The 26,934-nt window shown below is 38.1% G+C and overlaps 1 protein-coding gene and 1 long non-coding RNA gene across 3 annotated transcripts in view; one reads left to right on the forward strand and one right to left on the reverse strand.

The window, feature by feature from the left end:
* Window positions 1-26,934, forward strand: part of CLYBL (citramalyl-CoA lyase) — a gene marked incomplete at its 5' end in the record, with an annotated part of 164,394 nt that overhangs the window by 127,449 nt on the left and 10,011 nt on the right. The window contains 5 exon segments of the mRNA NM_001245137.1: window positions 8,655-8,843; window positions 12,386-12,487; window positions 14,235-14,328; window positions 15,715-15,882; window positions 20,853-20,977. Of these exon segments, the coding sequence (NP_001232066.1) occupies window positions 8,655-8,843; window positions 12,386-12,487; window positions 14,235-14,328; window positions 15,715-15,882; window positions 20,853-20,977 (678 nt within the window).
* The window catches only part of LOC115495827 (uncharacterized), a 71,570-nt gene that overhangs the window by 7,691 nt on the left and 36,945 nt on the right, over window positions 1-26,934 (reverse strand). Inside the window, exon 1 of one of the 2 annotated variants that reach the window (XR_012056796.1) lies at window positions 3,612-3,733. The exons of the other annotated variant lie outside the window; for it this stretch is intronic. This is a non-coding gene — a long non-coding RNA (uncharacterized lncRNA). Of the gene's footprint in view, window positions 1-3,611; window positions 3,734-26,934 lie in introns of those variants that run through there. 2 annotated transcript variants of the gene reach the window in all.

The raw sequence follows: 26,934 nt of genomic DNA on the forward strand, positions 1-26,934 counted from the left end.
AATCCTGAAGGATTGACAGAGATCTGACCTAGAAAACAACCACCTTCTCAGGTCCCACTTTCAAACTGGAGAAAAATCTCAGTTCCTTTGACACGAATCACAGGTCTGGGCAGGGAAAAATTCACATTGTAAGGTTTTATTTAGACCACAGAACGCAAGTGAATTCATTCCTAAAAGGTTCATACTCTTTGCCATGAATACATGAGTCATGGAGTTTATTTTTAATAATTTTATTTTTTATCAGGGATCACTCTCTGCCTCTCTAGTCACTGCCAGTACAGGGACACATGGGACATGGTGTTCTGGTGCTGTTTCCTCTCTCCTACTTCTGAAGTGTAGGAGCGGAAAGAAGGGAGGGCAACTGCTTTTGTACCACTGCCCATCCTACAGGGACTCTGCCAGAAGGTGTAGTGGGCTTTGCCTCATCATATGAAGCATCTGAGAATATGTTGCCTGCAGGACGTGCTAAAACCTGCATTTGGGGTGAAGTGGGATTGTTGGATTCTTTGACTCACCCCATGCAAGTGGGATTTCTATCAGAAAGAAGCCCTTCTTCTGGTAGGGAAAGAAGAAGGATTTCTGACAAAATCCAGCTTAGTGAGGTGGATCTTTGTTAAGGTGAGCACTGGCTGAGAAATACAATTATAAAACAAGTTTGCTATGCAGGAAGGCAAGAGTTGTGTCAATTTAGTGCAAAGCTCGTTAGGTCAAAGTTTCCTGTGTTGAACATCTCGTATCATTATTCTCCCATGGAAGTAATTACTGCGATTACAGGCTACTTCTACAATGCTAAATGTGTGGGATCCAAGGAGAGATCCCTGCTGCCCTCACCTAGTGTGGCAGAGGGGCTTGTGCCCACATGACATAGGGACAAATCTCTAGAGCAGACTAAGTGCAGTGATGAATAAGTAGCCCATGGGTACCATGTGTCTCCTCATGGGAGTTTGATGGAGTAGTTAGGTTTGTAGTATGGTTGTTTTTTGTGTGGTTTTCCTTAATTTCCAGCCTATGAGCAGTGTAGCATACCACTATGAGGTTTTTAAACTTTAACTGAGAATGTGTTGCGCACCCTGGGGCTTAGCAAGGCAGCTCATGTGAGTGTTTGGAGGGACACAGGCTTCGCTGGAGCTGCATCACAGGAGGAGGGTGGGGGAAGCTGAACTTGAGGTATAGATTTTCTCAGAGAGTCTGTACATGGAAATTGATATGAATGGTATGATTCCCAAGGGCATATGCAGTATTACATGAGGTAATTTCTACTTTTAGACATGCCTGCAGCATGAGATGGTTTCAGAAGTCCTTTTCTAGGTGACTCAAGAACCCATCTCGTGGGAGAACTTCTGGGAGTGCCTTTCCCAGAGTAAGACAACTGAGTGACCAGTTCTGGTCTTGAGTCCCCACTGCATGGAAAGACATGCATCTACAAGGTGATACCACTTAACTTTAAAATCTAAGCCGAAAATGAAAAGTTGAGAGATTTTTGTACCATTATAGTTTTACTGTGAACATTTGGGCTTAGGGCATTCTGTGGGGCTTTGTTCACATTACAGAATATCAATTTGCCAATTTACCGATGCAGATAAGGCACTTTATGAAAACTGAGATAAGAGCTGTTAATCAGTGTTTGCACAATAGCAGAAACACAACTGTTGTTTCAAGCCTTCTCTTTGAAACACATAGTTTTATTGAGACTGTTGATATGCTGGGAAGTTTGTTTCCAAAAAAAGCAAGGATAAAAGATGCCATGGCACACCTAACCTGATTTTTCTTAATGCCTTCCTCGTTCCTAGGAGCTATCCTAAGCATCTTGGGGCAGACACTGGTTCCTCCAGTACAAGTTCTGGCCAGCTGGGATTTTTTCAGAAAACCTCTCTTGGCTTTAAGTATTTTTTTCAACAAACTTATTAAATAATTGAGGCAATAATTTGCCAATCTTTAAAATATTTGATCTATATCTCACTTTGAATCATCACATCTGAAATCAGCTGCTGAAGAGGGATTGATAGTTTGCTAAAGCATATGTACTTTTGACAGACATCAGTGTCTTTCATTATCAGCATTAACAAAAATATGCACTTGTAAAAATAAAAACTAGAGGTCTAAACGTACACATTTTCCACAGTTATCTATTACATACTGCCAAGTAAATACATCTTAAACTGTAATATTTTTTAATAAAAATTAACATACTGTTTAATTCAGATTAAAGAAAAGTATAATCTTTTTTTTAACTGATATATTAGATTGTATATTTTGTGGCCTTGTTTCATCATTCAGTAGCTCATTTGGATTGTCCAGGAAAACTAATTAACTCTAATGCTTCTAAAGAATTTTCATTTGTGATGCTAATCTGTCACAAAACAAAAAGTATCTTCAGAAAGCCAGGAGGAAAAAAGTAAAGAGACTACTTCTTAGAGCCAGCTTAAATTAGTGCTAGCTTGATTTGCGTTAATTGAAAGGCTGTTTACATCTCTTTTTCAAGTGTTTATAAAAGTTGGCAGACAGAGAATAACTGCCTACCTGCATGAACAAAACTTTGATTTATTTAAGTTGCTGTATATATTACTATCATTAAAAACCTCTTGAAACATTTCTGTACACATTATCGTAAGGTATACACGTGTCTCTGTGTTTATGTACACACAGACACACACACACATATACCATGCTGTATCATTTTTGCTGCTGAGACATTTATATTCAGTCTTCATATTATATAGATATTTCTATGAGCCAGTGCATTCTAGCAGACTACTGGCCTCTGTTTAAATTTCTCTGAGAATTGTGCAAGTCAGAAAAATACCTTGATGACAACTTGTGAAAATGTCTTGCTGTTGCATTCATATCCACATCCTTGGATAGTTAGGGTCTGCAGAAATTTAGTACTGACATAGCTGAGCACCCCTAAAGCTTTATTGGGATTTATGAGCCCTGGCTCCTGGCTGCTGGCTGAGACAACCTCAGGCTCTTGTTCACTGATTCTCCACATTCACAGCATCTCAGGACAGGCCACCTGACCACCATATGTGGAAATTGCCTAACTCTGATGGTATTGGATAGACCCCCACCTAATATCTTCAGGATCCACATTGTCCATGCTGGTCGAGGGGGGGAGAGGCTTGCTAGGCTGACATGGCAGCAAACATCCCAGCTGCTTCTGGACAGCTTTTAGAGATCTTGTCTTTTAAAACTATAGGGTAGCTTCTGTTGATAAGTACCCCGATGTGTTCCCAGACCTTAAATGAAACTTCTAGAGAAATGGGCAAATACATTTGGCTTCCTCAGTAGAGCATGATTAAATTGCTGCTTAGTTCGCAATACTGACTTCTGACATTTGCATCATTTTAGTGTTGCTAGACCATGTACTGCATGTAAGGACAATTAGCAGAGCAGAGAGAAAAGCAGCAGATGCCAGAATTGCACAGAGTTAGATGATTCATTTTGATGTCTTGAAGAATCTTTTTCAGACAAGTGAGAAGGTTGGTATTAAACAAAAAAAAAAAAAAAAAAAAAAAAAAGGACCAAATAATTACTAAAGAAATAATATGAAGATTTCAGGAAAGAGTAGCAGCAAAATCAGTGTCTTGCAGTATGCTACAACATATGTTTACCTGAAATACAGAGGAGAGACAGCAACATACATGATGGAAACTATTCTCCCTGTTCCTCCCCACTCCTGCCCTTTTTCCTTTAGGACTGGTTACATGGTGAGTTTGGTGTGTGCCATGTTGAACCAAAAGAAAATGTGTTCTAAAATTTATTAAATCTTTAAAAACTTGTTAACTGATTATCTGCTCAGAGGTAAAAATAAGAAAATATTTAATGACCACTTCCTGGAAGCTTTGTGCATATTTTACAGCACAGTTTTTCACTTTTTCAGTCTAACAAGACTAACTAGAAATACTCACTTGCCATTTCAAAGATTTATTCTCACAGGTACCTGATATATATAAGGTAGAAAGCAAGTCTCATGAGACAAGTACCTGCTGCTCTCAGAAATGCTCTGCTCCACATTTACGGTTCTCTTTGTTTCCTTAAAAACAAATGTAATTCGTCTTTTCTCTTGCCAATCCTATTTGTGAATTTGAAACTAAACATTTGTATGCTATCATTCTGTATGGCATCACTTCATTGATGGAGAGTTATGCATGGAAAAAGTGTGAGACTTTCCCACTGAAGAAACTCTATTATGCACAAAAGCTGCTATAAGTATATAATATATATGTGCTTTTCTGCAAAATCTTATTTGAGACATGCATTTGTATGGCATGCACTAATACAAGTGACAAAAGATTCAGCAATGTCAAGTTCTGTAAACAAACCACTCCAAGGAATTAACATTAACACATAATTATATGTTTTTACCATGTCAGACGTGTCACAAAAAAAAAGAACTTGAATTGTGATTATAGTAATTAATTTTTCCTCTCTTATTTGAAAAATGCCAACTTATTATGGCATTGAGGATGATAGATTCTGGCCTACCTTTTTAGTGCCTCATATATTTACATTTCTGTATGAAGAACCATTACCAAAAGATGTTAAGAGGATGAGATCTATATACAAACATATATTTAAGTATGACCACTATCTTTACACTAAGACATGGAGGTCATTAGAAAAAAAGAGGGAAGGCTAGGCAAGAAAAATAAAGCAAAACAGAGATTTTGTCCTCAAAATCAGGTAGGTCTAGAAATCTAAAAAAAGTGCTGAAAAGCAGGATTGTTGGGAATTGTATCAGTTTGACAAGAAAAAAATGTAATTTTTCCATCTGCTGTTAATCTGACCGTCTTTTTCTGTATTAACAGTGTGTCCAAGGTGAGTGGGTGGCTGAAATTCCAGTTCTGTGGCATTCTTTCTTCTTTACTTTTTCGGTTCTGAAGTGGAAATTTCTGTGTTTTGACATACAACATACAGGTTAAAAAAGGTGAGAAAAAGAAACAAAGGAGAAATGGAAAGTAGTGATTCAGATGATGGGAAACTGTTTCCAAATACTGTTACCAAAAGCACATATTCAGGTGCACTAATACAGTGTGATTTTATCAATAAGCCCAAGGGGCGTCATCTTTGCCGCCACCCCCTTCCCCGAGTCTCGCGCTCTGCCTGCCTGATCCCATCCGACAGTAGAGCTGATACCGCACTAATCCCCGCAAGTTTGGGACTAATGAACTAACTGCTGGGCTGCCGCCACGGAGCTTGGTCCCAAACTATACTGTACTTCACACTCGATTTATTCTCCAGATGGCGAGACTGCGCAGCCCTGCCGCGAGGGACCACCTCTTCCACTGGAGTGTAAAAGTGGACGGATGTTGTTTTCTTTGCAGATTTGATAATTCAGAGCTAGAAACTCATGAGGATGGTTAGTTATTAGGTTTAATGGGTACCAGTGGAGCCGGCAATGTGCTTATTCCCATTTTTAATTTCCATGTGTGCGTGTTTGGGTAGCAATGGATTTGTCAGCAATGCTGCGTCACCAAAACCTTTATCTTCACCAGTTGGCGTAGCTGCACATGGTAATGAACCTCTTCCTGTGTCCTCCTCAGAGTCAAACAGAAGAGGTGCTAAAGTAGCCACCCTGACCAACCATTTTTTTTCCTCAGTAAGATTTCCAGCACAAATTTAAAGTTTTTAATAGTATCACTATTTACCATGAAGCTCTCTGTTGTCTTTCTCTCTTGTTCAGTTTGATAAATAACGCAATTCACATGGGACCCAAGGAGGATACCACCATCCCAAGCTACTTGAGCATGAAATATTTTACTTAATGATTGGGTTTATTTCTTTATCAGCTATTCTTTTATTACAAAGTATTATCTGATGTTATAGTTCTCATGCGAAGAATAGGGCAAATATTTTTTCTCACTATTCCTTAAAAATCCTAGTTTTCTCGTTCATGGCAGTAAGGATATTATTGTTCAAGGACTACCTTTTTCTCTGTTACAATTTTGGAGTAGTTTATCTAGGTTAGGATTTTAGCTGTTGCATGAATTCTACAATAAGAATAGCATCTACATTTGCCTGTCTAATGAGGCAGAAGGGGCTCTCCCTTTTCTCCATGTTTTTAGCACATTTGGTCAAAGGTTTTAGTATATAATTTTTTTATTTACCCATGAAATGTTTTATTGGAAACCTTTATGGGAACCTGATACTCCCCACTAACATCAGTTGGATTTCCACCATTGTAGGAAGGGTAGGCACAGAGTCAGCCCCCTCACAAGCTCTGGCTTTGACAGTCAGGTCCCATCAGTTTGTTCCAGAATTAAAAACATGAATTTATTCTTGCCGTGGAAACTGTAGTGACTAGAAGTATTATATCATGGAAATGAAACATTTCCATTCCTGGGGTATCTAGGCAGACAGATCTAATACATAGTGGTTCTAAGAAAACGCATCAATTCTCAACCCAACAGATGGCATGGGTGTGTTAACTAACATAGCAACATATTTTCTATTAAAATATGGGAAAAAACATCAACCCCCTCCCCATGTTTGTTGCTTGATATAAATTCAGTGAAGTTGTTGGTTATTTTTGGGATACGTACCAGAGGGCTGCACATTTAGTTTATGTAAATTGATAACAGCAACAGCCTGTTAATAAGTGTTTTGTATGGAAATATACCTAGAAAGACACGATCTGTCTTTTTTGGGAAGGGAGTTTGCAGACTGAGGAGAAAAATAGATATGAGATGCTCTAGTGCTCATTATTATATTCTGAAAAAAAATCATTACAAATTAGGCTGCAAGTTTGCTGGAGATGTGCCTTCAGCTGGAATTGAGTGCTGCCTTAAGTGATACTTTGGGAAGATCTCTCTTTTGCAAATTGCATCGGTGTTTGCTGAAATGATGATAATCTGACTTTAATTAAAAACATAAATTGGTTTGGAGGTTGTTTTTAAGCCACCCTTCTGCTTCATGTCCAGAAACTTTCAGCCCAGCCCTAGAAACCCGTTACCCCAGGTAAGAGAAGGGAAACATAGGGGATTTGTATTTCCCGGTACTGGCATCATGTGGTTGAGTTTACCTAATTTGGAAGAACCATTTCAGACAGCCATGCGCCAGAGCCGTCTTCCAGCTGGACATGCTTGTACTAAACTGCATGCATCTTTATGTGGCTTTCCTAATGGCTCCAGACAGAGTCCATTCACAGCAGTTTAAGTGTTTTGGGTTGCATTTTCCAGAGATTCCCTCTGAACATGCCCCTTGATCGCAGCCCAGGGATACATACGTGGGTGCCTTGTTCCCGTCTGTCCGATTAATGGGCATATGCTCCCAGCCTTCGGAGGAGCACAGCTACTAGCCCCAAGCTGAAGGTTGTTCGCTTTAGATTTCATTAACTTTCTGCTTCATTATTCCTTCCTTTCAACCAGTTAGAGCCACGAATTGCTTTTCTCTAAACTTACCCTAATTATCAGGGGTCCCAGCCCTGTAAATCAGTACACTGCAGAGCTGTCTTAAACTGGCCTGGGAGACCCTGTTCTCATCGGTCCTGACAACTGTAAGCTACTGTTCCCTCACACTGTTTAACTCAGACCACATTGGGAAACCACCTCTTCCCCTCTTGCCGGCAGAGGTTTGCATCCGTCTGGTTTAAATCTACTGTCATGCGCTCTCTTGATGATTTGTATTAGCCTGTATATTAACTTTGATGATTTTTGTTGTTGTTGTTGTTTTTTACCCTTTTTTCTTGAAAAGCATCTCTATTCAGCAACTGCCTATTGTTACAAGTAATTCCTGAGCCTCCATGAGTCAGGAGCTTTAAAGTTTTATTAGCCCCATAAAAACTCTTCACAAATGAAATGATAAGCGTGCATTTTGACAATGCAAATTTGTTAGGGGCTGTTGGTGAGTGGAAGGAATTTGGGGCTGAAATTTCAGTTGGCAGGAAGCAAGGAGCCCAGCATCTTCCTTCAACTCCTACCCCTTTCTCTAGGCCAAGAAATGCATTTCATTTCAGAAAAGCATGCCAGTATTCTTAATGAAAATCAACTGTTAAACAGATTTGTAAATTTACATTAACAAGAATAGCAAATGACCAGGAGAGGTACGTGTCTTTGGAGATTTTATTTTGTGCCAACAGAATACCCTTTCATGTGGTCTAAGAAAAACCTTGGAGTTATTTCAGCGTTGTTTTTATATGCAAGTTGTGAATTCTATCACTGCATTTAATGCACTTTGAATACATGGAGTAAAGGAAAACCAAAGAGGTATATATACATGTACTTTTTTACATTCAAGCAAAATTACAGAGCTAAATTACAAAAATTATTTTTTAATGCAAATTTAAGAATATGCCATTTTTGAGAGAGCAGACAGTTAGTGCAACACATTATGTTAGCATAAAGATTTGTGTTTGTTACACGGTTCAGCACTAGCAGACACAAAAGCCTTGTTTTCTGCAAGTGGTAAAAATCCCATTCATTGAATTTACCAGTTATAAAGCAACAGTAAAAAGGAAGGTAAAATTGTGTGGTTCTGGTGATGACTGCTTCAATAAAGTCCAAGAGTAACAGACATTTTGGGGAAACCACTATACTGGCTGTCTAGCTTTCCCTCCATGTGATTTCCACAAGTTTTCTTCTCAGTGTATTTTTCTGTCAATAGAAAATATGCTTTCTTTTTCTTTTCTTGTGCATCTGAACTCGTATATACTGTAGAGAGAAGCAAGACTGAACATCGTGAAAACCCTTGAAGAGTTTGACTTTGGCCATGCTGAAAAGTGTGTCAGGATAAACTCTGTGTCCAGTGGCCTTGCAGAAGAAGATCTAGAGGTGCTTTTGCAGTCCAAGACTCTTCCTTCAAGCATGATGCTGCCAAAGGTTGAAAATGTTGAGGAAATAAGATGGGTGAGTACCAACAACACAGTAGCTTTTGACTAAAGCTGTTGGGCCAAGTTCACCAGGCGCAGAGATGAATGACTGTGAGTTAAGAGGAAGGCTGCAAATACCATATGATGTTGCTGCTCGTCTGAGGTAATTGGGCAGTGCATCCACTTAAATGTGTGTGTGACGTGCTGTATAAAGAGCAAATATGGAACACGTTTATAAAGAAAACCAGGTGTATTTCTCCCACGATTGACAAAGAACCAGTATTGCTGTCAGAATATATTATCAAAAGTAGAAGGGTAAGTGCCTGACTCTTCTCAGACTACCCTAACAAGCAAAATTGTCTGTCCAAGAGCCTTAGTTACGTGCATTGGAAGCAGGAGATGGGAAACCATGTTAGCAACATATGAAAAAATGGGTTGGGGGGAAGGTCACTCCTTGGGGCAACTGGAGGAACAAACAGGAAGCTTTTAACTAGTGTTTTTAATTAGCACAGATATTATTTCCTGAACAGTTCTCTACTTCTTCCTTTTTAATTGCTGACAGGTGTGTTTGTGTTTCACAACTGACTTTTCAGCCAATAAAAACCTGAAATGTAAATGGTTGGCATGTCAAATTACTTAAGAAAACTTTGAAATAGGCCTAATTATGCTATAATTGTTTTAATTGTCAAAAAAGAGGGATACTTGTTTGAATACACCATTATTGCTGTAACACGCCAGTAAAGGAATAATGCTTAATTATTCACTTTGTATTTTTGCAAACCACTAGCTAAGCAACTAGTAAGTGTGCAAGCTGTGATGCAAGGCAGGCAGGCGTATGAGGATCTATTTTAATCTCAGCACCTAACCTTGATCAAACCATGGAGCTGGGCCAGACGCACAAGGGAGCACAACCCCATACGCCGGGTGTGTGACAGGCCCCGTCCGTTCCATGGCGCTGCCCCTTCGGCCTCCACCATTTGCCATGGAAGGTTTGCCATCCCCTTCCACCAACAGGTAATTAAATTAACCAGAGTGCACCTCTCAGGGTTTACAGCCGTGTAAGTGTTAGAGTTTGTCAGTGATGAATATTCATGATACCAAAATGGCAGAGCCATCGCTGCCACCAAGTAGGTTTTGCAGGGAGATGAGATGCCAGGGCTCTTTGTGCCCTCATCCTCTTCCACTTTCCCTGTCACTAAGTTTTATTTCCATCATGGAACACAAGCCAACCCCAGAAGCTTCTGCCTCATTGTCCTTCTTTTGCTTCGCTCTCCCTTTGCCCAACCTTTGCACACAAAGAACATATTCTGCCTAACACCGCTGCCTTAACCGTTGCCTTCTTTTCCGAATCCTCAAAAAATTCACTCCAGCATGATTTTTCAGCCTCCCAGAAGCTGTTTCTTTCCCCCCACGCACACCCGCTCCCCCCCTTCATTTTTATTTATGTGCAGCAGAAAACCTGGAGGCTGATGCACAACTAAAAGATGGGCTTACTTGTTTTCTTTTGTGTGAGAATCTCTTGCTTTCCTTTTGTCCCTAGTGTGGGTACTTGTTTGACTGGCATGGCTTATTGGACTATAACAAGCGTAACTCTCCCTCCTTTGTGGCGGGACAATTCTCCCACAAATCCCGACCAGTGTGCATTCTTCCCGACACACTATTGGGTGTGCACTGGAATTGAAAGAATTGCTGAGGCCTTGATACTTCATCCCCTCCCCAAGCTTTGTGGGTTTTTTTCTCCTCCGCCTTCTTCTTTTTTTTTCCCCTTTCTCCCTGAAATGAACACTTTACCGGGCCGGAAACATTTAATCGTCTCCTTTTGAAAAAAAAAATTAATTGAAACTTCTCTACTCGTTACCTTTTGTATTGGTGCTTATTGCAAATCTTTTACAAGGGAGAGGAAGGGAGGCAATATTTAATTAAATGTGCTTTTTTTTTTTTTGCTTTACCTTCAAAACAAAAGATAGCAAAAATTCCAGGAGTGTAACTTTTAAAATATTTTAAAATAAACAAGAACTCTTTAACTTGCACCTAAAATATACACACATTGGCATTTTTTTACTTTTTTTTCCTCTTAAAAAACTAAAAACCAGAGAAGAGTCTTAAGAAGATATACTGATACCGTTATATTACCTCATTTTCTGCATTCGTGTGGGTGAACTTGACTGTTTTCTGTCACTGTAGTAACCTGCCATACTGTACAGAATGAATTGAATAGATTTTTTTTTCTCCTTGCACATTTTTGAGTAGAATTCTCTTAACTAAAGAAAAGTTACCATGAGGGCCATGGTGATGATGCAGAGCAGAGATGGGAGGGCATAATTCTTCATCGGAGAAAGCTGTGATTTATTTTGGCCTAATTGTAAAGTTACTGCAAATTGCTGGAAAGCTTTTTTTTTTTCAAGATCTGGGTGATTAGATTTTCCTTCTTTTGGGGAGGGGTGGTGGGGGGAAGCTAAAAGGGGAAATAACACCTCTAATCCAGCTTCTGGTAAATAGGCTGCCAGCTTTTAAAATGAGTTTCCTTTCTATTAGTCAGAATATTATGCTAAGCCTTAAGCATTAGTTTTTTATGTTGCCATAGCAGCCTTATTCCTGCAGGGTTGTGACCTGCGATGATTACAGTACAAAGCTTATAGGGTCTTGAAACCCCCTTTGAAGATGAAAAGTCTTTGATGGTTTATATTTATGCAAATCTCTTAGATATGATTTACCCAACTGAGACTGAATGGAGAGATGATTAAAATTCCCTTTCCTTTGATATCCATTAATAGTTGAATATTCCTTAAATTTAAAATATATGCATATGTGATTTTTGTCTTTATTTACTAACATTTTTGCAGTACCTGCAATATGTTTATCTTGACGCAAATTACTCTATCTGGACAGACATAATACATTTACAATATAGGGCTGAAGGTTTCCCCCCCTCCTTTTTTTTTTTTTTTTTTCCCTTTTGAAAGGGGAAAAAATCTGTGCAAGAGCTTTTGTATGTTTCCAGATGATAGATTTTGGAATTTGGGCTACCCCACTGGCAGCTCAGAGCTAGCTGTGAACTGGTCTCATGGAAAAAATTGGCAAGCTTTGGTCTTCAAAGAATTAAACTTCCTTTTTAAGGCCTTCCTAGGTAAGCTAAAAAATTATGAAGAAAAGCCTATTGAACAAAAGGGTAACGGTGCCGTAATGAATAATACGGATGCCACTTAGAAGGCTGGGGAGCGCTTCCAGTGATGGCAGTGCTGGACCTGAAACAAAACTGGACCTCAGGTACAGCAGCACTTCATTGTTTTCCAGAGCCCACGATTTGCATTTCACTAAGCCAGGGTGAGAGGTGCTAAGCTTGGATTTTTTTTTTTTTATTTTTTTTTTCCTTGCAAACCAGCCTCCAAATTTAGAAATGTATGGGAATGCTGCAGTTTCAAATCACAGGCCTTGTTAAAAGCTGTTCTAATTTTTTTAGTTGTCAGGTTTTGGGGTGGGTAGGGGTGTTTGTTACAGTCAGGTGAATATTTGCCATGTTGTGTATACATGTAGACTGTCCTTTTTTTCCCTCTGATAGCTCATTCTGTCTAGTTTTAGTTTTCAGACAAATTCTTGCATCATCTAAAAGGCCGAACACTTGTAGAACCAATGAATTTTATCCCCTTTGTGGAAACTGCAATGGGCTTGCTGAATTTTAAGGTAAGAAAGTCTTGAAGTGTTCATAATTTGCCATCTCGGCAAGTTAGGATAAGCAGAATTCTCCTCAGTCTCTCCCTGATTGCACTAAGGAAAAGAGGTTAAAAAATACAAAATATATTGTTCAATCCCCAAAAACATTTGAACTCTGATGTTTGCATTGTAAAGGCCCTCATAAATTCAAAGTATTTGAATTTATGTTCCAGACAGTTCCAGACAGCCCACAACAAATATCAAAACCTCTCTTCATTCCTGTTACTGTTTTGAGCACACTTGGAGTGGAAAAGGGCCTCTCCAAAGATTTGGAATACTCAGTGTTGCAGACAGATGCAACTTTTGTGTAACACTTAGTTTGAAATAAGAGTTAATAATCCTTTCACTATTGCTAAACTTGCTTCTTTATAATAGTTTCTACTAATAACATTAAAACCAAATTCCATGTTATCGTTTCTTTGTCTCTACAATGGAGTGTTTAATGCTAAAATTAGAAACAGAATTAACTTTGAAAATACCTGAAGAACATGCTCATTTTTTAGGGTAATTTCAGATCAAATCTAATTTATTAATTTCATTTTAATATAAATCACTCCCCAACCCTTACTACTGAGTCCAGGTTTTTCAGAATGGCAAGGCAATGTGGTAATGAAACAGAAGGGCTCATACATGCGCAAGGAACTCTGCGTTCTCCTCCCAAGCTCTAAGGGAAAAGTTTCAGACCAGCTGAGGACACACAGATCAGAAGTACCTCCAGAAGTACCTCACAGGCAGCCTGATCGTTTGATACAGCCATTTATCTTACAGCACACACTAACCTATCTGTGAGCATGATAAAGCCATAACCAAATGGACACACTCCTGTCCAGTGTGCAAACACAGAATTAGATCATATATTAAACCATTTGGGTTTTTCTTCACCTACAGTATTTTATAGTGGAGGTTTAATGTTGCAGTTGCTGATGCTGGCAGGAGAGTTCCTTTTTAAAGCACACTCTTTACAGAATAATTCTGTGTCCCACCAGCTGCCATAGAGGAACACCCATTAGTAGAGCTGGTAATTACATGTCTTTCTCCATGTACCTTAGCCTTAAAAAATACTAATATTATCCAAACATCAATATAAAATAGCAATACTACTCTCCTCATAAAAAAGCTACAGCAGCAAAATTGTTTTACTTTTATTTTAATGCTTTTCTGCAGCACTTGTTACATTTTTAACTTCCTTAGCTTATTTTTAGTTATATGTAGCCAGAGACTTTAAATTGGCAATCCTTCTATCTTGTAAGGAACTTAAAATAATTGCAAACCATTCATATTATTTATTTCATAAAAGAATTTCTGATCTTTATTTCTATTTCTCAAGCAGAGAATATTGCTTGTCAAACTAATCACATTTAATACTTTTTGTTTGGTGTTAAGCAATACTTGCCAAATGTTTTGTTTCATATTGCTACATAAATATCTGAAGTACTGGTCACAGTAACACCTGGGGCATAATGTAAAGCAGAAGGTGGGGAACCTGTTATTGATGTCCAGTATTTGCTATCTGGGTGCTTAAGGAAAGCAAAATACTTTTTCTCTTTTGCTGAGTCATTTTAAAGCACTGTGCATTGTCGAGCACCTGCAGTGGCTTTGCTTAATACGAGCAATATTCTCGGAAGGGTTTTGGTAACTCTGAGTTGCTGTAATAGCTTCTGTAGTCTCTCTGCATCCTGCATTTCTGTAGACACTGATACTCTGTTCTCATTTGAAGGCTGTCTGTGAAGAAGCACTGAGAACAGGATCCCAGGTTGGCTTTCATTTGGATGCAGTTGTCTTTGGAGGAGAGGATTTCCGTGCCAGCATAGGTTGTTACTTGTCTCTTTACTATAAATGTTTATGTATGGCATTTGCTTTGGAGAAGCCTGTGAAATTTCTGACAGCAATAATTAATGATGCTTGAATCTGCATTTTACATTTTCATTTTACTCCTTAATGTCTTTTCAGTGCAGAATATACCACTGGCAATTTAAAACATGGTCCTTGTGTTACAGGGCACTGAGGATTTTCTTGTGCTTTTTGCCAGTCAGTACTAAAATTTAATGGGAAAAAAAAAAAACAAACCAAAAAAAAACCAAAAACAGACAGACCAAAAAAACCTCACCCTGCTGAGTCACTGAAATAATTTTAAAATAATGTATGCATAAGCATTCACATGCTTTTTAGAACTACATTTGAAAGTCCTAAAATTTTGGTGTCCACCACTTCTTTACATACAACTGTCATTCAGGCTTTTGACATCAAGCACAAATACTCTACTGCTACATTTTGCTTTCATAAATTTATTTTAAAGATGTCATATGTCAATACAGCCACACATTCACATGAAAGCCCTATTAGTCTTCCTAAAAAATAAAAAGTGCTTCACTATTTCTTTTATAAGAGGGCACTTAGCTTCTGATTTAGTTTAAAGACAAAAGCACAGAGCTATGAACTTCTACATTAAAAATAAGTATGTTAATGCAAAAATCAGCATTTTTTTATTAAAATATTCTTTACAGACTGAAAATCTCTATCTAAATAGTTACCTTATGGTTATTATTGTTGTTATTTTTTTTTTCCCACTAGCCTTCACGTGAATACATTGCTTAGCAGATAGCCTGTGAGCACATGAAGTCTCATGAATACTTTTGCTTCTTCTCAGAAGTCATCTACCATCAATTTTTCATTCAAATATTAAAGCTTAAATATTCAGCTTAGGACATCAGTTGTGACAAGAATCAGAACCAAGGAAAGTGCAATTCTATTCTCAGTGTGAATTTTTTAACCATTTAGTTGGACCCAGTGTATCAATTTGTGTAAAGCTTCTCTTGCTGCAATGCTTTTCACTGTACATGCAGTAAATAGTAAAATCAAATAATTACTTTCATTTTAGCCAAGTCAGCAGTCCTTACCAGACAAAGCTTTCACTGACTTCAGGCTTTTAACTTCTGATTTAAATTAAATAAAAATCTGAATTTATAAGTTAGTCTTTAGAGGGATGTTACTTTTTATTTTTGCTAAAGCGGCTTTCCTTTTTTTTTCAGAATAGTATAATTTTGACTCTACAGTATAGCCTTACATCCCTTTTCTGTTTTCTAAATCACTTAAATAGAATCTTGAAGTTTCCCTCTTTTTTTAACTTAAGAAATCTTTAAAACAGAAAGGTTTAAAACACTCTTGTCAGCTTTTCTTTGTTCTCGTTATTTTCTTAGGTGCAACAAGCAGTAAGGAAACTCATGATATTCTATATGCCAGGCAAAAAATAATAGTCACAGCGAAGGCATTTGGCCTTCAAGCAGTAGACCTTGTTTACATTGATTTCCATGATGAAGATGGGCTCCGCAGGCAATCGAGGGAAGGCGCCTCAATGGGATTCACTGGTACGACTTTCTGCCGATGTCTCAAAAGAACGTGGATCTTGTTCATTTTAAATAGGTTGCTATGTTTACTGTCACTTAGACAAATAACTTGATTTTTGTTTCAGGTAATTTATGGAAAAACTCATTGATATCAATCTCTTCTACATTTATTACTGTGACTGGAAATTTTGCCTGAAAAGTCACAGGCTGCTTTTTGAAACCGTATGCCATGAAGCGTGTGACCGGTTTTGAGGAGAAGTTGGGGTAGAGGCTGTGCAGTGATTCCTCCCTTCACAGAGCATGGGAAAGGCAATACTGTACTCTGCAATGGCTCCTCCACAACTGGAGCCCTCTCTCTTTGTTTGAACAACAGCAACAGTTTAAAAATACTTTTTAGGAAAAAAAAATTGAGAAGTAAATCTCATATGCTAGCTGCTAGGGGAAAATTATTTTCTCATTGTTTTCTTTCGTTTGTTTTACATCTCTTGGCTTTTCCCCCAGTAAGTGCTGGTGACACCTATGGGTATTGGCAGACAGCAAGAGCAGCAGGCTCCTTGCCCCACAGTCCTGTAATGCAGCCTGTTACCCCGTGATTGGTGTACCAGGTCACTCGGACATCTTGTTGTGACAGTGCAACCACCAAAGATTATGGGGTTGCAATAGAAAGCAGCCATTTGACACTCAGGACGATCACCACATTATTTTTCTCTGACCATCATCCAGGATACACATATGAGAATAGTATATCTCTTAGGTTTATGTTACCAAAAACATGGGTCCTAGCAATGCCACCCAGCAAACTTTGGTTTTACAGTTAGCTGTATATCAAACAAAAAAAAAAAAGTGCCATTTTAAGTGACCTTGGCATGCCAGTGAAAGAATAGCAATCGATGCTTTTCAGCACAAATTCTGCTTTATTGTCTGTTGAGCTTTGGCATTTGCAAGCCCAAGTCTCATTTTGGAGGTGAAATGGTTAGCTCCTCACAGCTACATTATCCACGGCCGTGTGGATTCCAGCCTTCCCTCGGCTGCCTTTGAAGCTGGGAAAATAAGAGAGCTGCTGAATGGTAGCACCTGCTGACGGCTACCTAGTCTCAACCAATACTTCCTAACTTAAGGAAAGGCTTGATTTTTGAAAAAACATAAACATCTGAACCTCCTGTTGACAGAAGATGGAGTTGCAGGTGCCTAGAACATTTAAGAGCACTCTTTTTGAACACTTAATGTGCATTTAAATGCTTAACTGAGGCTGTCAATTTAGGAAATTTAGAAATGTTCTGCATAACCAATGCTGATGTTGATTCAGACTCCACTGGCTTTATGGTGGAAGTTGTCTGACCTTAGAACAGGGTCCAGACATAAAACAAATAAAAAGGTCATGTAGCAATTTAGGGTGTAAAATTACTTTCTATCTTGGCGGTACGTGTGTCATACTTGCCTTTCCATACACGAGTAAGGGTCTGTGAAAAGTACAGATTTTATTAAGGTGCTCTCACAGCACCTGCCCTTTGCCTCCTGCCTTTCTGCAGCTATCATCAACACATTTCCAAAATCCAGCAAACAACCTGACAATCAGTCCAACTGTAATTAGAGATGGGGCAATACTGACTCTACTGACTTGGTGGGGGGAAAAAAAATTAAAATCTTTTTGAGCTAAAACAAAACAGAATTTTTCCTTTTCTTCTGAAAAATGGAAAAAATATTTTAGGTCAATCTAAAATACTTCACTTGCTCTTTGGTTTTTTGTGCTCAGGTTATCTAATATTTTTATAATCTTTCTTGCTTGTTTTGATTGAAATAAAATCTAATTTCAAAACTGATAGCAAAATCATCTTTTTCCAAACTTTTGCAAGTGTTTTTTTCCAAATCTGTGTAAGTGAAACAGTTTAACATTTCCAATTTCACATTCATCACAGAAAATTACAAATGGGCCTCAGCTTAATCCATGACCTTGTATAAAGCAGAAGTATGCACATTGTATTTGCCACTGACAGTCCTCTGATAATGTGAAAGTACTGAAATGTCAATCTAATAACGAATTCAAAAGGTGCAATTCTTCTAATTTTTAAATATAAGATCCCTACCTGCTACTTTTTAAATAAAGAATCAAAATCATTGAAATCAACAGAACTGAAATTAGCTGAGTCTGAGCGTTCATAGCTGGAACATTTATTTGCATGAACAGGGCTGAACTCACCACCCTCAAAAACAATGTAAATCCAAAATATTTAGCAAAGTTGTATGTCCTTAGATGTCCCCATATTAGGCCAGTAAAATTGCCCTTAATGTAATCAAATAGCTTCCCTCAAGATTAAACGAGTAAAATAATATAATGAAGAATTTACCAGGTATTTCAATATTATTGCAAACCTCACTGCTTATTGCAGCCAAGTTTTCTTTTCCAATTATCTTAAAATTAGCCTGATTTTCCTTCAGTGGGTAAACATAAAATCAAATGTTTTCAAATGTAATCCAGCCAAATTAATAGTCCTGTCATATGTGTATTTATAAAAGAATATATATATCCATAGACATCCATCAAGATGTTTTACACTGCCAGTACCTTTGGACTTTAAATCGGTGTGTTCCCTATATAAATGGGCATAGTTTTAGGAATGTTTATGTAAAAAATTAGGTAAACCTTGCTATAAGCTTTAACAGCTGACTTAGTCATTATAGAAGTCCTGTGCTACATGCTGAGAAAGCAGATATAAACACAGAACAGTCTAGGTGTCCTCTCTTTTTCAGTCTTTTGTAGAAGACTAAAATGACACCATCATAAAGTTACCTAAAAGACTTGACAAGTATTGATTTAAAACACAATATATCAAGTGGTACTGGAAAAAGGATTTCGTGGTCATAAATTTTAATGTCTTCCAATTTTGCACTCTCTCAGTAACTTGTCAATAACAACAATTCTGTTAAAAATATTTACTTTGTTCCTGCATGGCATTGTGTCTGTTATACAGTTATTTGGATAAGTAGTCTGTGACCAAAATCAACCAAGTGCTATAAATCAAAACTTAGATTATATTCTCCCTAAATTGTTCAGTAGCATTTTAATGATTAAAAGCATAATTTGCTACTATAGATATCTTTATTAAAAGCATGTCTTTTTACAGAAGTGTTTTGCACTTTAAAAAATCATATCTATGTATTTTTAATTTTCTTATAATTAGAGATTTACTTCAAATATAATTTAAAATATGCATAACATTTTTTCAAAAAGTTAAGCTCCTAAAAGGATTTTTTAAAAAATTCTTGTACACACTTCAGTTTTGGAGTTAATTATTTAGCTGTGGAGAATTTGTTGTATTACAAATAAGGAACATCATCAGCTTATTAATTATGACATTTTATTAAAATTACTAAAAAACCTCTGAGTACACTTAAGATAAAACACATTAGTTTTAAAAAAGTATTTGTATCATTTCTTTCAAAAATTATAATTCTTAATGAGATTTAAACTTTTACTTATATTTAAGGTATTTTTTAAATAGTTGTGATATTGAAATTTCAAAGTAATATTTGCATGCCTGTAAAGTCATAAACTAAACGTTGTTTAAGAAGAAATAAAATTGAGCTACTTATGGCATTTTAGAAAAGGAATGTAGCAACACTAAAGGACTGCTATTTCTTTGCTCATTTAATTAAGTGGAAATTCTTTGTACTCAAGGTTATCACTCAGACCCACTGCAGCCTGATGAAAGTAATCCCAGGGATTTTTGCAGTGGGTATTTCATGTAAAATCGGTGCATTCCTGCGCTCAAGCATGAGACTTCTCAGATCCAGTGACGGGCTGATTCCTAAAGTACAGCTGGCTTAATGGCAGTAAGAACACGGGAGCAGACCCCGTTGTGCAGGAAACCTCCTTAGGTCCTGACACTTCCAACTTGTCCTGGCAAAGTGCAAAAATCTCGCTCATGCACGAGGCTGCCGCGGCAGCAGGGCTGTGGGACCCTCGGTCTGCAGGGCACTGCTCACTTGCTGGCAGATTTGCAGGATCGGGCTCATCCCTCTAACTAATTTTGTTGTCTGGCATTGAGGAAAGTCATTTCTTCCAAAGGAAGCTGGGAGTTACGGTAGCCTCCCTTTATTAATGCACCTTAAAAGCAAACCACAGAAATCCCACCAGTCTGTGAAATTCCCATAGAAATGATCTAATAACGTCAAGCACTGCACTTTTTAAAGTGTCAGAAAAATTAGACATGTATTTGTTTTAAGGTAGCTAAATTCAATCACAGATTAAAACGGATTATGTGGCTGTCTATTCACGTTTGAAAATCTCTAGTGAAAAAGACAACATCTATTTTTATTTTCTTAACTTATGTTTATACAAGAAAGGATTAAAAAACTGCTTCATAAAGCCTCAGGGCACTGCTGGTGGTTGTTTGCTATACCAGTGACTAAATAAATATTGCAGCCTACCTGCAACTACCAATAAAAGCAGTAACAACAGTTTAAACAACATTGAGGATTATTTGATGCTAAGCCAATACTGAGAATTTAGAGAATGATGCTTCGGGTACTGATAACTTTTCAGCCCTACAGATCTCTTGCCATCTTCTTCAGATCTCATTTTCAGAACACACTTTAATACAACTTATTTAAGAGTGGCTGGAGCTGTTATTTATATAGTCAAATTCAAAATGCATTATACTTATTTGTTATTGACTGCCCAAGACAAATAATTGCACCTGAAATGACTGAGAGATGTATGGATCAAAATGGGGAGTGAGGAGAAAGAATCATGAGTTCTTTCAAACTATACTGAATGCAAGCATAGCACAAGGTATTCTTACTTTTTAAAAAATCTGTCACAAAGCTATCTGCCTGCCTTCCAGTTTTAAAAATAAAATAAACCAAGTAAAATAATTAGTTAGAGAGCAAGAAAGTCTGCAAGACATATGAGAGCCTCAAGTGGTTGGAACATTTTGCTTGAACATCTGTTTGTCGATGCATGATTCTGGTGTTATTAATCTTCTTTGTAGGTAAGCAGGTGATTCACCCCAACCAAATTGCTGTTGTCCAGGAACAGTTCTCTCCGAGCCCTGAAAAAATAAAGTGGGCGCAAGAACTGATTTCTGCTTTTGAAGAACATCAGCGATTAGGCAAGGTAAATATTTTGTTAATATGCCATAGTGGAACCAAATTTTAATAATATTTAAGATTCTGTTAGGAAGCTTGGTGATGGCTCTTTGCTTTTATTTTACGAAGTGCTGTAACTAAGAGTATTGCTTGTGAAATCTGTCTCTGGATACTGTATATTATAAATTTATCACTTCCCAATATATTTAGAAATAGAATGGTTATCTTTTCCTTCCTCCCCATTTTAACTTTAATTCTTTGATTTGTAGCCTTTGGAGTACCTGCAAACATCTACAGCATCGGAGAATTAAAACTGTGTTACTGTCAGATGCAAATATTTGCAACCAAAAGTCAGGTAGCCTGGCAGAGGACTCAGACTGCTTGCACAGATATCATTTATGGAAAGAAACAAATGCATTAGGAAGCCTTTGGTTTCTAAAAGAAATCTCTGCATTGGTAGACCTGTTTCACTTTTGGGGGTTTGATCCCTCAAACATGTCCAGTAGTAATTGAATGTACTTTTGAGTGAAACTGCTTGCAGATTGTGGTTCTTAATCATTAAAAATGGGAATGTTTTATGTGCATTTGTACCAATTGCTGGACCTGAATTTTGGATAGAGGAGAAAGCAAATTAACACTAGAATATGATTGTTCCTAATTTAGTGCATCATTGAGTCTCACGTTTCCTGCTCTGTGGGTTTCTGCTATGTAAATATTGCGGTGGTGATGCACAATCTGTCTCCACTTTGTGCCAGTAATACTTAAATTAGGGGTCGCCTGAAGGAAGATTTTATGCTAGTTGCGGCATTGTCAGTTAATTATCTTAAAGGTTATTTGCTATAATCCAGTTTGCCTCTTTTTGAAAGAAAAAAAAAAAAAAGTTGCAGCCAAACATGTTTATCTTAGTCTTAGCCAAGCCTGGGCTAGTTAAAAAGGAAAGTCCCAGTGTCAGAATGGGGAGTGCAGATGAGTGAGAATGGTTCACAAGCGCTTGTGTGGCATTCAAGCAGGAGACAAATCCCTCTGGTCAAGAAGTTCATCTGTAAGATGTGCATAGGGTCTCACTTTCACTGGTGCCATACAAATGTTTCCTGCACATTTTTTCCACTTTCTAGTGTGCTAGAAAAAAATGGTATGTCTGCCTTCCCTGTTCCCCTGCATTCCTGATGCTATGGATATCATGCATTAAAAATGCTGCAAAGGTCAAAATAGAAGTTATGCTTTCTTCTCAGAGTTAAAGTGTGACAAGGTATTTGCTATTGCTCTGCCCTTCTCCTTGCTGGGCTATTGCATCCCCTTTGTGGTACCTGGCTGTTTCCACTGCAGCCATGACTATGCTGTTTGGGTGCTGTCCAGAGCAGTGATTTCAGGGTCACTATTAGGATGCTGTATGCCTGTATCTCTTTGTTCTCTCCACCTCAATTTTGAAATATAGCTCTCTTCGTGCAAACAATATAGAAATAAAAAATATGTGACTGGTTCTGCCCATTATTCTGATTTACAAGGCTTGGATCCCTTACAAAAGGCATTGTTACAAACATACTGCTGGTACAAATGTGTAGGCAGGTACATGTAGCAAGAAAAAAGTCAAACTGCTTACTCAGACAAATATTTTTTATGATGTGCTTAATACTATTCATTCAGCTGAATTTAGTGTCAGAACCTCTTCTAAGGAACAACCCTGTCATATGAGCAGTCGACTAGAAGACTGAACCAAATTTAACTCTAGTCTCAGTATCACACAATCATTAAGCCAAACATGTTAAATATTGAATATTTAATGTTAGGCAAGTGTTAGTATATAAATTTATTTTGAAACTGCTATTTTACTGACATAATGCTGAGGTTTTTTGTTTATGTCAGCCATTCAAGGGCGGTTAATTCGGGTTTGGGTGATTTTTTTTTCTCTTCATTAATGCTTTTAAAATATGTTATAAGCTTCTTTAATCAGCTGCAAGAACAAATTTGCTGAGGGTTTGTAGTGCAGGCTATTTTTTTAACCAACCAGGTTGCATGCTTCATGTATTTTTGCATGTAGCCATCTATCAATAAAAAAGAACTGGCAGGTTGATATGTGAACCTCTGGATCTCATAGCACTGTCGTATTACTGGATTTTATAACAAAAATGGAAAAATAGTTTTCCGTGTAATGCTGGAAACTCATTAACTGAGTTTCTAATTTGCTATTATGACTGTGTCAGTGAGAAGAGCTTAGACAGTCTGATTACTTCATTTTTTTTTGCAAAGCAAACATATCTCACTGAGGGATCCTCTCGCTCCACATCCTAACGACATGCTAAAATGTGAGTAATAACTCTTCCCCTACCACCTCCTGGCAAATGCTCCACACAGCGGTTTCAGTAATCCTCGTGTCCTAATGAAACACCTCTTCTGTTTTCCTTTCCCTTTTATTATATTAAAGTGTTCATGTCAGTAGGACTAAAAATATAGCTGTGGTTAATATGGTTGAGACTTGCATGGTTTTACCATGTTATTAATCAAAGTTGAAAGCCTGGAAAAAATAAATGTGAGGGATTTGTGCAGCTGTTTGTGTGGTAGATAAGTTACTGGTCTGCAGTCTCTGGGATCATAGTTTGCTATTAATTTGATTTAAAGTGTAATGCCCTTAGTTAAAAATATTTAACTTTAAAATACTGTAATAAGCTTTTATAATCTATTCTGATTTGAGACCTACAATTACCATAATAATCTTCTTTTGAAAGAAGGCTGAACCAGGCTACTTCATCATGGACGCTGAAAAGCTTTGACATAGTAGCCCCCAAACGTGAGTACTGAGGTCAGGAAAAATTAGGATCTCAGATGAGCACTGTGGAATTGGAGTTGCTGTGGCAGTGTCCAAACAGAAGGAAATTAGAGATCTAACCAGCTAGCCAGAAGTATTTCGGCTTGCCTTATGGAGATAGTCCTATTTGAGGTGTTGCTTTGGTTTGGTTTCTAGGTGGTTTTGCTTGTGGGGCTATTTTTTGCATTTCTAATCCAACTAAAAAATGACATGTCCAGGAAATAAATGGTAATGCTGTATTTTGGACAAGTAGAAACAAATGTTGAAAAAGCACATTTTGTATTTTATTCAACTATTTATTAAGTGCTCTCTTTTGTCTAAAACTTTAAGATCTAAAACTGAAAAGTGCTTAAAAGAAAAGTGTTATTTCCAGGTCTTTTCAATATTTTTCCAGTAGAAATGCATTACTAGGGGATATGATTTTCAAATTAAAATACTCATCCTAAAGAAAGCAGGTATAGCTGTTGGAAAGTCTAAATATAAGATAGATGTCAGTGTGATCAAAAATAAAAAAAAAAGAAGGATGATAAACATAATTCCAGTAGTCTAAAGGACAGTTTATGTGAGAAATTTCTAAAGCATTTGTACTACATTAAACAGGGAAGTGATCTTATAAATACAGATTAACTGAATCTAAGGGGGTAGAGTTAGTGGGAGACGTTATTAGCCTATTTTAAGAAAAATATCTCATTTCTAACAATGAGGACAGAATAGTCTTTACTATTTAGTAACTCCTGAGTTTACATTGCCAGTACACTGGATACGGGACTGTACCTCTTCTATAAGTAGTTAGTGTTTTTATATGACAAAAATATAAGACATTGAAAATTCATTTTTAAGCCATTCAATGTGTAAATACTCAGGCACAATATTATTATTGAACTTGAAACTTCCAAATTGCCTTACTTTTAAATAAAATTCAAATATAAGGAAAAACAGAAGAATAAAGTAAAAGATTGATTACACATTTACCTCACATAATAATTTACAAAAGCTTTCAAACACCCACATATTAAACTAGGGAATAACTGAATGCTGCTGCTAAGGTCACTTGCCAGGTAAGGATTATTTAAAGTTAAGGTAAGTATATCACAAAGCCAAGCTATAATATGGGTTGAATATTAAAATCCCATAGAGAAAATCAAAATAAATATTTGTACATGCCACATACAAATGCACAGAGTGCTTCTAAGAAGACCTTTAGCATATGTTTCTTGCATTATATTCTGTGCCATTGTATATAGTGTTCCCAGCAGCTGAGGAATAATATATATGAACTCCAGTGATTTAGCAAACTGTACAGTTTCATTTACAGACCTTTCCAGGATTATGAAAAATCTTAGGAATGCATTTATTTACACAGCATCAACCCAACAAAGGAATGGAAATTTCCAGCAGTGGCTGTCTTATAATGCTCTTTGTTTAGGAAAAGCTACCCCAAGCCACTGTATCTTAGAGACGATGCACCCTTGTGCTTCAGCCAGCTCCAGCTCCCACTATCTCACAGGGAGGTCTCCCCCTACTTTCTTCCCTCTCCTGGCGGTGCTATGGACCCCAGGAGGGCTCCCCAACCAAATGGGATTCACCCAATCTCAATCCAGCCCGTGGTTGCTAGGAAAGTGGGACCATGTCCAAAGGGTTCCTCTTGGAAGGGATGCACGGGAGCATCCCTCTGGCATGGGGCTGTATCAAACCCCATCAATGCACAGGGATTCTATTGTGCCTTACAGGGCGTTATATCTCTGGGCTTTAGGTAGAACTGGGCACGAGGGAGCAGCCCAGGCCCTCACTCCCCTTGCCCAGGACAGGGTGCTGAATTTTGAGATGCCACTAGCCAAGCTGGATCCCATCCCAGGGCAGCAGTGGCAGCACAGGGTACCTCTGTCAGCCCTCCCTCCGAGAGCACAGGGCATGTGCTGTCCTTTATGTTAATAGATAATGTGTATTCCTTTCACTGCAGAGGGGGGGATTCAGGAATTTGTGATAAATTCCCACCTTTAAGGAGCCTTAAGAAGTCCAGGCTCAGGTGCAACTCTATGCAAAGATGAAGAGTGCTAGTGGGATTTAAGAATGGACTGTGATTATGTTGTTTGTCTTTTTAAAAAGTAGCCAAATGAAATTTTAATGTCAAAACTGAGATTGAGAGAGCTCATATTAGTACTCAAAATTTCTCTAGACACTTTTAGGATTTGAAAAAATGCTTTATAAATGTGTTTTGTGTCATGGTTGAAGGCTTTTCTCTTAGAAAGATCCATCTGGGGTGGATTTTGAGCCTCTACAATAGAGCAGAAGGGGCTGTATTAGCTAATTGCTTGTGCTATACTGGTTCCTACATTGGTGCAATCAGTCCTGAGGGAGTTATGCCAGGTGGGGAGAAAAGGAGACAGATTTTACTACACGGGGCTGCAAAAGCTTCTAAGCAGAGCAGAAACTCATACAAAAACATTTTCTTGCCAGCTTCCGCCCTTTCCACTCCCCAGCAGGCATTCAGTAGCTCTTAATCTGTTTTCCTCCACTCATTAAAGACCTGTGTCCAAAACACAGAGGGAGAAAGACTTAGATGGCACATTGCTCTTTCCCACGGGGAGAAGTTTTGCCATGAGCCGGGAGCAGGATGGATCTGTGCGCCTCCATAGCCTTTCCACCCGGAGGTAGGCCCTGGAGGGGGCAGCTGCTCCTGTTCCAGGGGACACAGGCCCTGCAGAGGATGGCAGCTCTCTGGGCTCCTCCCCAGCAAGGCATGACTCCTCCATCCTTGTCGGTTCAAGGAGGTAAATGCAGGGTGAGTTGCCTTTGGAAGGGCCATGCTGTGTCGGCACATTCCCAGCGCAGGCACTGCTTTGCTATGAGCATGGAGTGGGAAGGCACCCAACACTGCAGACACCTGCCCACCATCGTGCCAAAACCTGCTATGCACCAAGCAACACACCAAGGCAACTGCCCACCTCCAAAATCCCTGTTTAAAAAGCATTAACGAGTGCTCATGAGCCTCATTCCAATTTCCAAAGCAGGTTCTAACTAGAGAGGTAATGTTCTGACCAGATGGCTCTTTTTAAGCTTTACTGAGGGAATCCAGAAGCCTGTACGGCCAAAATATTGTTTCAGTTAATTTAAGTAGCAGCAGTCTTGCTGCCTTTTCACTCCTCTCTGTGCTAGCCAGCTTTTCCAGGGACCTGGAGTGG

Source organism: Taeniopygia guttata, chromosome 1 (genome assembly GCF_048771995.1).
Source record: "Taeniopygia guttata chromosome 1, bTaeGut7.mat, whole genome shotgun sequence".
Taxonomy (NCBI): Eukaryota; Metazoa; Chordata; class Aves; order Passeriformes; family Estrildidae; genus Taeniopygia; species Taeniopygia guttata.